At 57.0% G+C, this 12,009-nt stretch overlaps 2 protein-coding genes across 4 annotated transcripts in view; both read left to right on the plus strand.

Annotated features, from left to right (window-relative positions):
- Window positions 1–9,165, plus strand: TMEM145 (transmembrane protein 145). 2 transcript variants are annotated; one of them, XM_084257991.1, is made up of 15 exons: window positions 1–263; window positions 1,027–1,101; window positions 1,213–1,290; window positions 1,375–1,461; window positions 1,561–1,620; window positions 1,743–1,827; window positions 1,952–2,023; window positions 2,169–2,237; window positions 2,573–2,653; window positions 2,738–2,816; window positions 2,947–3,040; window positions 3,761–3,933; window positions 5,332–5,452; window positions 7,701–7,907; window positions 8,857–9,165. In XM_084257991.1, exons 1-15 carry the CDS (start codon window positions 144–146, stop codon window positions 8,935–8,937), a joined length of 1,482 nt encoding a protein of 493 aa, XP_084114117.1. In that variant the 5' UTR covers window positions 1–143; the 3' UTR covers window positions 8,938–9,165. The 2 variants fall into 2 exon arrangements, with proteins under 2 accessions (XP_084114117.1, XP_084114116.1); XM_084257990.1 differs by lacking the exon at window positions 8,857–9,165 and adding an exon at window positions 8,397–8,770 and having other exon boundaries at window positions 1,561–1,662.
- A 1,176-nt stretch (window positions 9,166–10,341) lies between these two features.
- Window positions 10,342–12,009, plus strand: part of MEGF8 (multiple EGF like domains 8) — a gene marked incomplete at both ends in the record, with an annotated part of 34,327 nt that continues 32,659 nt past the window's right edge. For both annotated transcript variants that reach the window (XM_084257959.1, XM_084257960.1), the window contains one exon: window positions 10,342–10,528. In XM_084257959.1, coding sequence (XP_084114085.1) covers window positions 10,342–10,528 — 187 coding nt within the window. The remainder of the gene's footprint in view (window positions 10,529–12,009) is intronic.

Below are 12,009 nucleotides of genomic sequence, written 5' to 3' on the forward strand. Positions count from 1 at the left end.
GGAGGGGGCGGGGAGAGCGGCGCCCAGCGGCCCCTTTAATCGGGGGCGCGCGCCTGCTGGCCCGCGCGCTCTCGCCGCCGTCGCCGGGCTGGAGCAGGAGCGGGAGCCGGAGCGGAGCCGGGGCCGGGGCCCGAGCGGGCGCAATGGATCCCCAGCGCGCGCCCGCTCTGCGCCGCCTGCTGCCCCCGCTGCTGCTCTTGCTGCTGCCACTGCCCCCCCGCGCCCGGGCTAAGTACGTGCGGGGCAACCTCAGCTCCAAGGAGGTGAGCGCACTGGGTCCTCCGGAGTCACCCGTAGGGCCCCCGCGGGACGGGAGGGAGGAGTGGGGGGGGTGCCGCCCCGCCCCCTGCAGCCCCTCCCGGGTCAACGCTGGGAGCCCCGAGGGGCCGGCGGGAGATGGGGCTCTGTGTCTGGGTGGTGGGTGATGGGGGTCGTGGGGTTCAGGCGAGATTCGGAGGTTGGAGGAGGGACATTGAGGTCAGTGCTGGGCGGAGGCGGGGCAGATTGGGAGTTTGGGGTGGGGGTGGGGGACGCCAAGGTGGTGCTGAAGGGACAGCACTTTTCACTCTGCGCAGAGCTCCGAGTTCACACTCCTGCTCAGAACCCAGAGGGGGCCCTCTGGAATGTGAATATCCCCCAGCAAGGGTGGTCCCTGGAACCAACGTGTGTGTGTGTGTGTGTGTGTGTGTGTGTGTGTGTGTAACTGTGGGATGCTGTTGATTGGTGTCTGGGACAGAAGGTGGGATGGGGACCTAGCCCTCCAGGACCTTTCTCAAGGTGCCTGTGAAAAGGGGGAAGTGTTTGATGGCAGGGGAGGAAACTTAGGGAAGCAGTCTGAGGAAGGATTCCTAGACCCAAGGTGAAGAGATCAGTGAAGACTTTTGGAGGTGACTTGATTCCTTTATGCTTCTTAGGAAACCAGGTACCTGGGGGGGGGGTAGGGAAGAAAAATTGGGGGGCACTTGTGAGAATTTTGAGAATTCGAGGAGAATTCTCAAAGGTCTCAGAACAGGGCCCCTTTTCCAGGACTGGGTGTTCCTGACAAGGTTTTGCTTCCTCTCGGATTATGGCCGACTGGACTTCCGTTTCCGATACCCAGAGGTGAGCTTTCCCTAACTTGAGGCCAAGGCTGTGTGCCCTCTTGGCGTCTCAAGGGAAGGGCTACTCCAGTTCCCCATGCTCCTCCAAATCTTGAAATCTCTGGCTCTGCAGGCCAAGTGCTGTCAGAACATCCTCCTCTACTTTGATGACCCATCCCAGTGGCCAGCTGTGTACAAGGCAGGGGACAAGGTGAGAGCTGTGAGAGAGTGTATGGGAGAGCAGAGAAAGTTAAGGCTGGCCAGAGAATGACGACATCGTCCCTGCCCTCCCCAGGACTGCCTGGCCAAGGAGTCAGTGATCAGGCCGGAGAACAACCAGGTCATCAACCTCACCACCCAGTATGCCTGGTCAGGCTGCCAGGTATGGGCCCAGACTGGAGGAGTGGGCAAGCCTGGAAAGTTAAGGCCTGGGTGTGGTGCAGGTAGGTTTCAAGCTTCCTCCTGCCTCCGCCCCCTCCAGGTGGTGTCAGAGGAGGGAATCCGCTACCTGAGCTGCTCCAGTGGCCGAAGCTTCCGCTCGGTGCGTGAAAGATGGTGGTACATTGCCCTCAGCAAGTGTGGGGTAAGTGCTGGGCCTTCTCTTTGCCTTCCTAAGACCCTTAGCTGCCCAGGAACCCCCTGAGGTCTCTGTACTCCCCACAGGGAGATGGGCTGCAACTGGAGTACGAGATGGTGCTCACCAATGGCAAGTCCTTCTGGACACGACACTTCTCAGCTGATGAATTTGGTGAGCCTCTGGGGACCCCGAACAGGGGGTGATGGCAGGGATCTTTGCGGGAGCCCAGAACTTGGTGACTGCTGAGGGACACCCATCCTGAATTAAACATTTCTTCCCTGCACCAAATTGACAGGGATCCTGGAGACAGATGTGACTTTCCTCCTCATCTTCATCCTTATCTTCTTCCTCTCCTGTTACTTTGGATGTGAGTCCAGCACATTGAGTGGCCCTGGGGGTGGGGGGCTGAGGGGCTGGGGGATTGGAGGTCCTAGGTGACATGGGGGATGGGGTGGCGACATGGGCTGCTCTCCCTTAATGTCTGTGAGCACCTATCTCTACCTCCCTTCTAGATTTGCTGAAAGGTCGTCAGTTGCTGCACACGACTTATAAAATGTTCATGGCCGCAGCAGGAGTGGAGGGTGAGGTTTAGAATATACCAACTTTTGAATTATATGAGAGGAGTGTCCTGGGGCCCAGAAACTTGGGTCTGAGGGAATGACTGAGAGCCTGGACTCCTGGATCCTCGGAGAGGAAGGCCTTGGGAAAGGAGGGGCTGGGGGCCCTGACTCCTGGGTTTGAGGGAGGAGGAACTGGGGGTCTGGACTCCCTAGGTCTCCAAGTAAGTGAGTGGGAGGCAAGTGTCTAAATCCTGATATGGGGTGAAGGAAGGGTTCTGGCACCCTGTATCATAGTTCTAGAGAACAGTGATGCCCCAAAGATGATTCCTTTCTTCTTTCTGCCCATACCCCCTCAGTCCTGAGCCTCCTGTTTTTCTGCATCTACTGGGGTCAGTATGCCACTGATGGCATTGGCAACGAGAGTCTGAAGATCTTGGGTGAGAATGCAGTGGGCGGGGGTGGGGGTGCTCGCTGGGTGCTGAGCCTGCAACTGAGCTGCCCTCTCCCCCCCCCACCCCCAGCCAAGCTGCTCTTCTCCTCCAGCTTCCTCATTTTCCTGTTGATGCTCATTCTTCTGGGGAAGGGATTCACAGTGACACGGTGCCCAGGCTGGGGTGGGAGGGAGTGCTGGAGGGGTGGCTGGGTTAGGGAGGGACCGGGTCTGGGGGGTTGCTGCCCCTCTCCCCTGACTGCCCGCACTCTGCTGTCTCCCCGCATGGCCTGCTGCCAGGGGCCGCATCAGCCATTCAGGCTCTGTGAAGTTGTCTGTGTACATGACCCTGTACACTCTTACTCATGTGGTGCTGCTCATCTATGAGGCAGAGGTGAGACCCTCTCCAACCTCCCAGAGCTTTGGTGGCCTACTCCACCTATCTGCTAGCCCTTCCCCAAGTCACGCTCTTCCTGGCTCTCTCCCCCACTCTTGTGATTTTTTGCTTTCCCATCTGTCTGGGTATATGTCTCCCCTCTTCTCCATCTCTGTGTAGGTTTCTTCCTCCTCCCTCTGTCTCTCACTGTCTGTCACATTTATGCTCAATGTCCTGATGAAGAGTTCAAGAGTCACACAAACCTGGATTCCATCCCAGCTCTCCCAGTTCCCAGCTGGCTGACCTTGGGCCATGGTAGGCCCTCTCTGGGCCTGTATCTGCTTCTGTAAAATTAGGATTGTCTTACCTACCCCAGGGGGGTTTTCTGAGGTTTTTTATCACCTGTATGTCTTTGGCCCAAAGGGTTCCTTCTTAGCCTCAGTTTGCTTGTCTGTGATATGGGGTGATAATAAACCCCAACGTACTGCATTGATACCGGTGGCAAAGCTTACATGTGGGAGGGGGTTAGCCTTGTGTCAGCCACATGGAGCTACAGTGGATGTGTTCCCTATTCCTGTCTCATTCACCTCCTCTCTTTACCTCCATATGCTTATAACCCATCACTCACTCTCCTGCTGTTTCTGTTCTGACCCAGAACCTCTGTGCCCTGGGTGTCAGGGTTGGGTCTGGAGCCGCAGGAGGCCAGGGGCTATAATGAACCCTCTCCCTTGTGTCCAGTTCTTTGACCCGGGCCAGGTACTCTACACGTATGAGTCGCCGGCGGGCTATGGGCTGATCGGGCTTCAGGTGGCTGCATATGTGTGGTTCTGCTATGCTGTGCTCATCTCCCTGCGTCACTTCCCTGAGAAGCAGCCCTTTTATGTGCCCTTCTTTGCTGCCTATACCCTCTGGTGAGACGTGGTGGGCCCCCGACCTGTCCCTGGCTTCCAGGGTCAGCCCTCCTCACGGAGGCAGATGAATTTTCAAGTCAGTCAGTTATCACCAAATGCTACCATTTACTTTATGATCTGGAGAAAATTACTTTCCCAAAGTAAAAAAAAAAAAAAAAAAGCCTCAGGTTGGTTATCCATAAAGAAGGGTTGTCATGTGTTATCTTGAGCATGTATAGTGCAGTACATGAGGGCTTCGTGTCTGACACATAGTAAATGTTCAGTAAAAGTTGTAATGTGGTAAAGTAGATGGGTCCTAAGCCAGATTGTCTGGGTTCAGATCCCAGTGCTAAAGCTGGTAAACTGTGTGACCTCACACAAGTCAGTTAATGGCTCTCTACCTCAGTTTTCTCATCTGTTTATTTTCTTAAAGATTCATTTTTATTTATGCATGCATGCAAGAACTGGATATAGGCCAGAGATGCAGGGGGGCTGGAGAGAGGATTCATCAGAGACAGAGTGGGGAGCAGAACAGTCAGATCTACTGAAACATACTGCTGAGGGGAGCAGCAGGCGAGACAGGAGAGGTCTGCTGCACCATGTGGATCAACTCCCTGGCTGGGGATCAAATTCATGCCATAGTAGCTGGCATGAATGCTGATAGCTTGATAGTGCTGAGATTTTGCCTCTGCACCACCAGGGAGGCCCTTCTCATCTGTTTAATAGTGATTAAAACTGTACCTGCCTTGGCCTCCCCGGTGGCGCAGTGGGTTGAGCTCTGCGCTGTGAAGCTGTCCATAGCCTCTGCAGCGCTGGTTCAATTCCTGGCTGGCTACGGAGATACCCACATGGCGTGGAAGACCTCTCCTGTCTTGCCTGCTGCTCTCCTCAGCAGTGCTTTCCGTCCATCTGTCTGTTCTGCTCCCTGCTCTGTCTCTGGTGAATCCTCTCACCCTCCTGTGCCTCTGGCCTCTACCCCAGCTCTTGTATAAATAAATAAACCTTAAAAAATAAATAGAAATAAAACTATATCTGCCTTGAGATCACTCACTGGAAGAGTTAAGAAAGTTTATATATGTAAAATGCTCAGAAAGCCCTTAATTAAGGGCTTAACAATTAAGTCCTTAATTGTTATTATCATATGTTAATTAATCCATTAGGCATCTGTTGACTTCCCATAAGGTGCCAGGATTTGGGGTGGGGTGGAACTGAGTTCAGCCTAGTTTTTGCCTCTAGAATTTCCCATGCAAGTGGGATTCATTTCCCTCTTTAAACCTCTGGCTTCCGAAGGTCACATTGGCTTCCCTCCAATTTGGGGCCTTCTTGGGGGCCTGTGGGTGTGGGTAGCAGAGGGTTGGCACTATGGATGGGGTGGAGGGCAGGGGCAGGGTTTCCACTGACCTGATTCCTTCCCTTCAGGTTCTTTGCAGTTCCTATCATGGCCCTGATCGCCAACTTTGGGATCCCCAAGTGGGCCCGGGAGAAGATTGTCAATGGCATACAGTTGGGGATCCATTTGTACGCCCATGGCGTTTTCCTGGTGAGGTTGGGCATGAAGGTTGGGGGTGGGAAACCAGTGGGTTGATGTGTAGGCTTCCCATCCCTGATCTCTCCCCCAACCTTCTGTACTGAGCTTGTGATCATCCCTTTAGCCATTCAAGAGATAACTTATTGAGAGCCTGTTGAACTCCTGCCAAGTACTCTATTGTAACCACCCCCAATCCCCCAAAGTCCTCCCTCTTCTATTCCTCTCTCCTACCTTATGTCCCCACCTTTTCCCCCAGCCCCACTTTCTTTCTTTGCCTCCCATACTCATTTCTGGCTCTTTGTGCCCAAACTTCCTTTCTGTATCCCAAGGGCCTTCCCATCTCTGGTGTCTACTCCGTCTTTCCCATTTTCCCATCCTGCCTTTCCATCACAGGCCATGGTTCAGGAAGTGGCAGTTGGAGTGGGACATGCAGGGGACCCAGGGGGCCTGATCTGAATGGAGAATAGTGGTACCAAACCTATTCTTTTTTTAAAAAAGATTTATTTATTTATGCATACAAGAACTGGGGTACAGGCTAGAGGTGTGTGTGTGTGGGGGGGTGAGAGGATTCATCAGAGACAGAGTAGGGAACAGACAGGCAGATCTATTGAAATACACTGCTGAGGGGAGCAGTGGGCGAGTCAGGAGAGGTCTGCTGCGCCATGTGGGTAGCTCCCTGGCCGGGGATGGAATTTGTGCTGAAGTGGCTGTGGATAGCTTCGTAGGTTGTATCTTAACCCCTTGCACCACCAGGGAGGCCCACCACCAAACCTATTCTTTGCCCTGGTTTAAATCCTATCTGGCCTATGGGTGACAATTCTCCATCCGGCCATCCATTCATTCATCCATCCATCCATCCATCCAGGGGGCATCTGTCCTGAACCAGCCTCTGTTTGATGCTAGGAACATGCATTTGTTCCTATGCATTTGTTCCCACCCTCTTGTTCAAGTGTCAGTAGAGGATGGATAAGTCATTGAACCCACTATATCAAGAGGGGAAGGTAAGATCCAGAGAAGGGCAGTGACCTGCCAGGGCTCCATGGCCTTTGGTGGCAGGGCAGAGACTTTGAGCAGACGAGTCTGATAGACGAGAGTGCTAAACAGGGACATGAGCATAGCTGAAGGCTCTAGCTCCTGACCCCAGGGGTCCACCATGTGCTATGTAGGGGATGTACGCAGCTGCTGAGGGAGGCACTGGGTCCCTTATCTTCTGCCCGGAGCCTGAGTTAGATACAGACTCACCTTCCTAGGATCATCCATCTTGAAACTCTTCAGGAAGTCATAAAGGGAAAGAAGAGAAAAATGCTGAGAACTCACCATGTGGCAGGCTCTGCACCAGCAATTTTCATTTCCATACTTCCTTCTTCCTTACCAGGCACTACAATCCCTTTTTCCCCATGAGGCTCAGGGTGCTTAATCAACATGCCCCAGATCCCACACTCTGACATTTGGGGTGCAGGCTGATACTGCCAAGGGGCAATGCCTTTTCAACTACATTTCACCTTCAGTCAGTTTCCTTCTTAAAAACACTGACTTTAGCTAAGCATAGTCCCTCTCTGGCATTCCACCGCTCCTTAGTGTTCATTTATTCAGCACAACCTCAGAGGGGCCTTGCTAGGCTTTTGGGGTCTGGTGCTAGAGTCACACCCTACTCCGACCAGACTAACTGGGGGACATCTCTACATTCAACCAATATTTACTGAGATCTTACATGTGCTAGCCACTATTCTAGAAGGTATTGGGGACTCAGCAGGTACAAGAACAGTCAAGTTCCTGTCCACATGGAGTTAACATTCTGGAGTCTGTCAGTTGCTGTCGAAGTGAACTGTGTTTACGAAAATATTCTACAGTCTGTTCTGTCCAGTGCAGTGCGCAACCACGTTGCTATTGAGCACTTAAATCTGGCCAGAAACAAAAAATTAGTTATAATTGATTAAATTTAATTAGTTGCTCATGCTTAGTGGCTATCATACTCTCTAGTATGGATAGCACAAGACATGGAAGCTTAACCAGTCAGTGATAACTCAGTGGTCAGGACTCTGACAGGAAGAATCAGCAGAGCAATAAGAATTGTAATGGAGGAAAAAGGTCAGGGCACTGAGGACACCGAGAGCCCAGTGGTGGCAGCTAGTCCAGCTGAAGGGCTGCAGGGAAGCACCGGGGGATGTCAAGTGAAGGAGAGTCCTTAGGGCCGTGTGTATGGAGGCAGCGTGGGACGGTGACTGTGCCTCTCTAACCTGCGCCTGGCCCCTCGCCCCAGATCATGACGCGTCCGTCTGCGGCCAACAAGAACTTCCCTTACCACGTGCGCACGTCTCAGATCGCCTCAGCCGGGGCCCCGGGCCCGGGAGGGAGCCAGTCCGCGGACAAAGCCTTCCCGCAGCACGTCTACGGAAACGTGACGTTCATCAGCGACTCGGTGCCCAACTTCACGGAGCTCTTCTCCATCCCCCCGCCCGCCTCCTCCGTAAGCCCCGCGCTCCCGGCGCCCGAGGAGCTGCTGGCGCCGCCCCTGGAGTACCTGACCCCGCTCCCGGCCCCGCCGCCGCCCCCCGCGCCGGGGCGCCTGAGCCCACCCCCCGCCTTTCGCACGCCCCGCGCCCCCACGCCGCGCCGCGCCCGTGCCCCGGCGCCCGCGCCCACCCTGCCGGACTGGGTCCTGGCGCTGCTCCGCACGCCCCCGCAGACGCCGCGCGCGGTGCCCCCCCCGCCGGCCTTCCGCGGCTCGCCCCCACCGCCCCGGCCGCCGCCGGGGCTCGCCCCGCGCGCCGTGACACCGCCCCTCGAGTACCTGGCCCCGCTGCCCTGGCGCCCGCCACTCGCTCCCTCCCTGACTGACACGTGCGCCCACTTCTCGGGGAGGGGGGCTCCTCCGGGGGGAGGAGGAAGGGCCTTCGGGGCCGCATCTGCCCCCCCGTTGGTACCGGGCGACCTCTGACCCTGACCCCCCTCCCAGGCCGGGAAGCAGGTGGAGGAGACGGCGGTGGCGGCTGCGGCGGCGGCCCCGAGGGGCCGCGTGGTGACCATGGCCGAGCCAGGGGCGGCCTCCCCGCCCCTTCCCACTCGGTTCCCCAAGGCGGCTGACGCGAGCTGGGATGGCCCGACGCCGCCCTACCAGCCGCTCGTGCCCCAGACGGCGGCGCCGCACACCGGCTTCACCGAGTACTTCAGCATGCACACGGCCGGGGGCGCCGCACCCCCGGTCTGAGCCCCTGCCCTCCCCTGCCCCCCGGGCCGCGCGCCGGGCCCCGGCCCGGCTACGGACCCCCGATCGGCCCCGATCCCGGGGCTGGGCCGCGCCAGACCTTCCCGCCCCGCCCCCTCGCGCGCCCGGGAGGCCGCGTAGTGCCCAGCGCCCCCGCCCCGTCTGTGCCAAACGGTCCCGCGGGAGCCGCTCTCCCCGTCCCCTCCCTCAGCCCCTGCCCCGAGCGGCGCCGGATTCTGGGCTCCCGCTGTTCCGTGACCTCCGGCCCCCGGGCCCCCTCCGAGACTTCTGACCCCGCGGGACCCCGAACACCAGTGACCGTCGCGGGACCCCGCCCGTGGCCCTGCAGGACGCCGCGACCCCACGCCTCTGCCCCGGGACGGACACTGCGCAGCCGGCCTCCATCCCGAAACCTCCCCTCGGGCCTCTGCGACCGCGCACCCGAGCGCTGCCCCTCCAGCCTCCATGCCGGGGCCTCGCTCTGGGCCCCAGCGGGAAGACTTTTTTCCCTTCTTGCCAAATAAAGAGGATTCGTTGTGTTTTTATCTATAAGATGGCTTCTTTGTATCTTGGGGCTCAGAGGTGGGGCTGAGAAAGAACCAGTCCAGGCTCGGACCTCGACGTGTCCGTCTGTGAAATGGCATTTTGGGGCCTGCAATAACCAGGCCTTTCTGTTGACCCGGAATCTGGGTGCACCGAAGATTCGAATCATGCAGCGGAGCCCTTGGCTGCACTGCTCCTTTACTACCTTCTCTTCCCTCGTCAGAGGTGGAGGCGCCCTCTAGCGGCGCAGACTTCTCTTAGCCTCCCGCACCCCGAGTCGGGACTGTGATTTTTACCACTGCGCATGTGTACATTCTCTTCGCCGGCCGAGATTACTACTGCGCATGCGGCTGGGACCAGTGGGCGGGGACGCTTCCGGAAGTCTCCTTGTGTGGAGGCGGGGTTGTGGGGCGGGGTTGCGTGCTCCGCAGTCCTCCCAAGGCCTCTCTGACCTGCGGCTCCGCGACTTCTCGCCTGCTCTCCGTCTTCCCTCCCACAGCGGCCGCTCAGCCCCCGCCCCCTGGCCCTCCCAGCGGGTCTTCACCGGGCCTCTCTGGCCCGAGCGAACCCTCATCTCTCTGATCTGGCCTATCCGGCTCCGGAGGGAGGCGCGGGTGGGTGAGCGAAGCTGTGCGTCTATGTGGTCCAGGCCCCGGAAGACGGGCTCCGCCCCCAGCACCCTCTCGCGCCCCGCCCCCGGCTGGCGGGGTCTCCCCGGGACCATCCGGGCCTCTCCCGGCCGGGCCCGCGCTCTCTATGGAGGCCCCCGCCGGGCTGTAGAGCCCTTCGCCCCCTGGGGACGCACCCGTCTGTAAGGTCCGTTTTCGGCCTGCAGCGACCCGCGCCTGTAACTGCTGGATACCATTTATGGGTTCAGCCACCTATGAGGGCCCTTGTCTGTGGGGGGGCTCCCACGGTCCCTAAGGGTCGGCCCCGTCCGTGACGAGCCCATTTACAGGGTCTTCCATGGAGCTATAGGGCCCATCCCTCCGCTGCCAGAGCGCTTCTACTGCGACGGTTCCCTTCGCCGGAACTGCGATTCCTGGACCTCCCGGGTCTACAAGGCTATGTCCCGTCTGTAGAGGTCGCATTTGCAGGGCCTCACGGGTGGAGGGTCCTCTCGGGTCTGTCAGCGTCAGTGTGGGAGGAGGTGATGGCCCCGAGCCGGGCTCTGGCCGTGGCGCTGACTCTGTCTTTGGCGGTGCTGGGGCCGCTGTCCCCTGGGGCCCGGGCTGGGGACTGCAAGGGACAGCGCCAAGTGCTGCGGGAGGCGCCAGGCTTCGTGACGGATGGCGCGGGCAACTACAGCGTCAATGGCAATTGCGAGTGGCTCATCGAGGGTGAGTGGGGCAGCTTGGGTCACACACACCCACTCATCCCCTAATTCATTCATCTGTGGACTCATTAATCCACTTGCCTCATTCCCAGAGAGCCCGCTGTGGTGCAGGCCTTTTGCTCTAAAATGCAGCCAGGCTAGACCCTTCCCTGGAAGGCCTTGAAATCTGATGGGAAAGTTGCATCCAGACTCAGATGGACAATTAAAAGCCAGGAGCATCAGTGGTATTAGGGCCATCGTTAGAAACTCAGGCACTGAGCTCAATGATCTGGCATTAAATTTGGGCTCCGCTTCTTACTAACTTTGTGGCTTTGGTGATAGCTTGGTAGTGCTATGTCTTTAACCCCTGCGCCACCAGGGAGGCCCTTCACTTTGTGACTTTGGGCAGGTGGTTTCCTTCCTTTCTTTCTCTGAGATTCAGCTCCCGTACCCCCCTACCCCCCTTTTTAAAAAAGATTTATTGACAAGAACAGGGGTACAGGCCAGATGTGCGGGAGGGTGAGAGGATTCACCAGATACAGAGCAGGGAGCAGAACAGGCAGACTAACTGAAATACACTGCTGAGGAGAGCAGCGGGCCAGACAGGAGAGGTCTGCCGCGCCATGTGGGTTATGGGAAGGAAAGGAAATGAGAATGAGTATTTAACATGCCTGACACATAGTAAATGTTCAACAAATGGTATGAGGATTATTACTGACAGTTTATTTTTAAAGAATGTTGGTAAAAAGACATTGGCCACTGGGATACATTGGAGACCAAGATAGTCCCAACAGTCCCCAATGACAGGAATCCAGTGGGGGGAGACAAACACTTTAATAGACTGTGACAGCCCAGAGTGGTTAGGACTGTGATGGAGGAACCTGCTGGTTCTGAGGGAGCCTAAAGGAGGTACCTGACCTGGGCACAAGCAGAGAACTTCCTAGGGAGAGCATAGAGGGCTTCCTAGAGGAGGAGATGACTGAGCTGAGAGATACAGGACCGACAGGAATCAGCCAGGAGGAAGAAAAGTGTTTTGGGAATTACCTGTGCAAAGGCCCTAGCCCTACACATATGGTCTCCCAGTCCAATGGGGGAAATAGATCCATCCCCAGGGAATGGGAAGCCAGAAATGTCTGACTTAAACTGGGCTGTAGTTGAGACCAGAAGCATGTGTAGATGGAGCAAAAGAGCATTCCATGCAAAGGCCCGGGAGCAGGAAGGATGGTGCTTTTGAGGAGCTGGTATGCTGGAACACATAGTACAAGAAGATGAACTATGAGCCAGAGGCTAGAGGATTGGTAAGAGCCAGAAGGTGTGTGTTGAACCTTGTGATTTTGTACTGTATCCTGAGGGCAATAGGCAGGTGAAAGAGAAGTCCAAGGCACTGGCTAGAAAAGTGTGGGAAGGCCTCCTGTGAGTGTAGGGGCTGGCCTCCTAGGAGAGGTGGGCCCACGCAAAGGCCACAGGTGTGACAGTCTTGGCTGCTGTGGGGCCTCTTTTGGCAGG

Source organism: Talpa europaea (assembly GCF_964194135.1).
Source record: "Talpa europaea genome assembly, chromosome: 16".
Taxonomy (NCBI): Eukaryota; Metazoa; Chordata; class Mammalia; order Eulipotyphla; family Talpidae; genus Talpa; species Talpa europaea.

What these genes read in the sequence shown, in the direction of transcription:
- TMEM145 (XM_084257990.1), top strand. Translation starts at nt 144, where the DNA reads ATGGATCCCCAGCGCGCGCCCGCTCTGCGCCGCCTGCTGCCCCCGCTG. An exon ending in GGCCGCAGCAGGAGTGGAGG is followed by an intron (nt 2,238 to 2,572) that starts GTGAGGTTTAGA and finishes ATACCCCCTCAG; the next exon opens with TCCTGAGCCTCCTGTTTTTC. An exon ending in TGCTCATCTATGAGGCAGAG is followed by an intron (nt 3,041 to 3,760) that starts GTGAGACCCTCT and finishes CCTTGTGTCCAG; the next exon opens with TTCTTTGACCCGGGCCAGGT.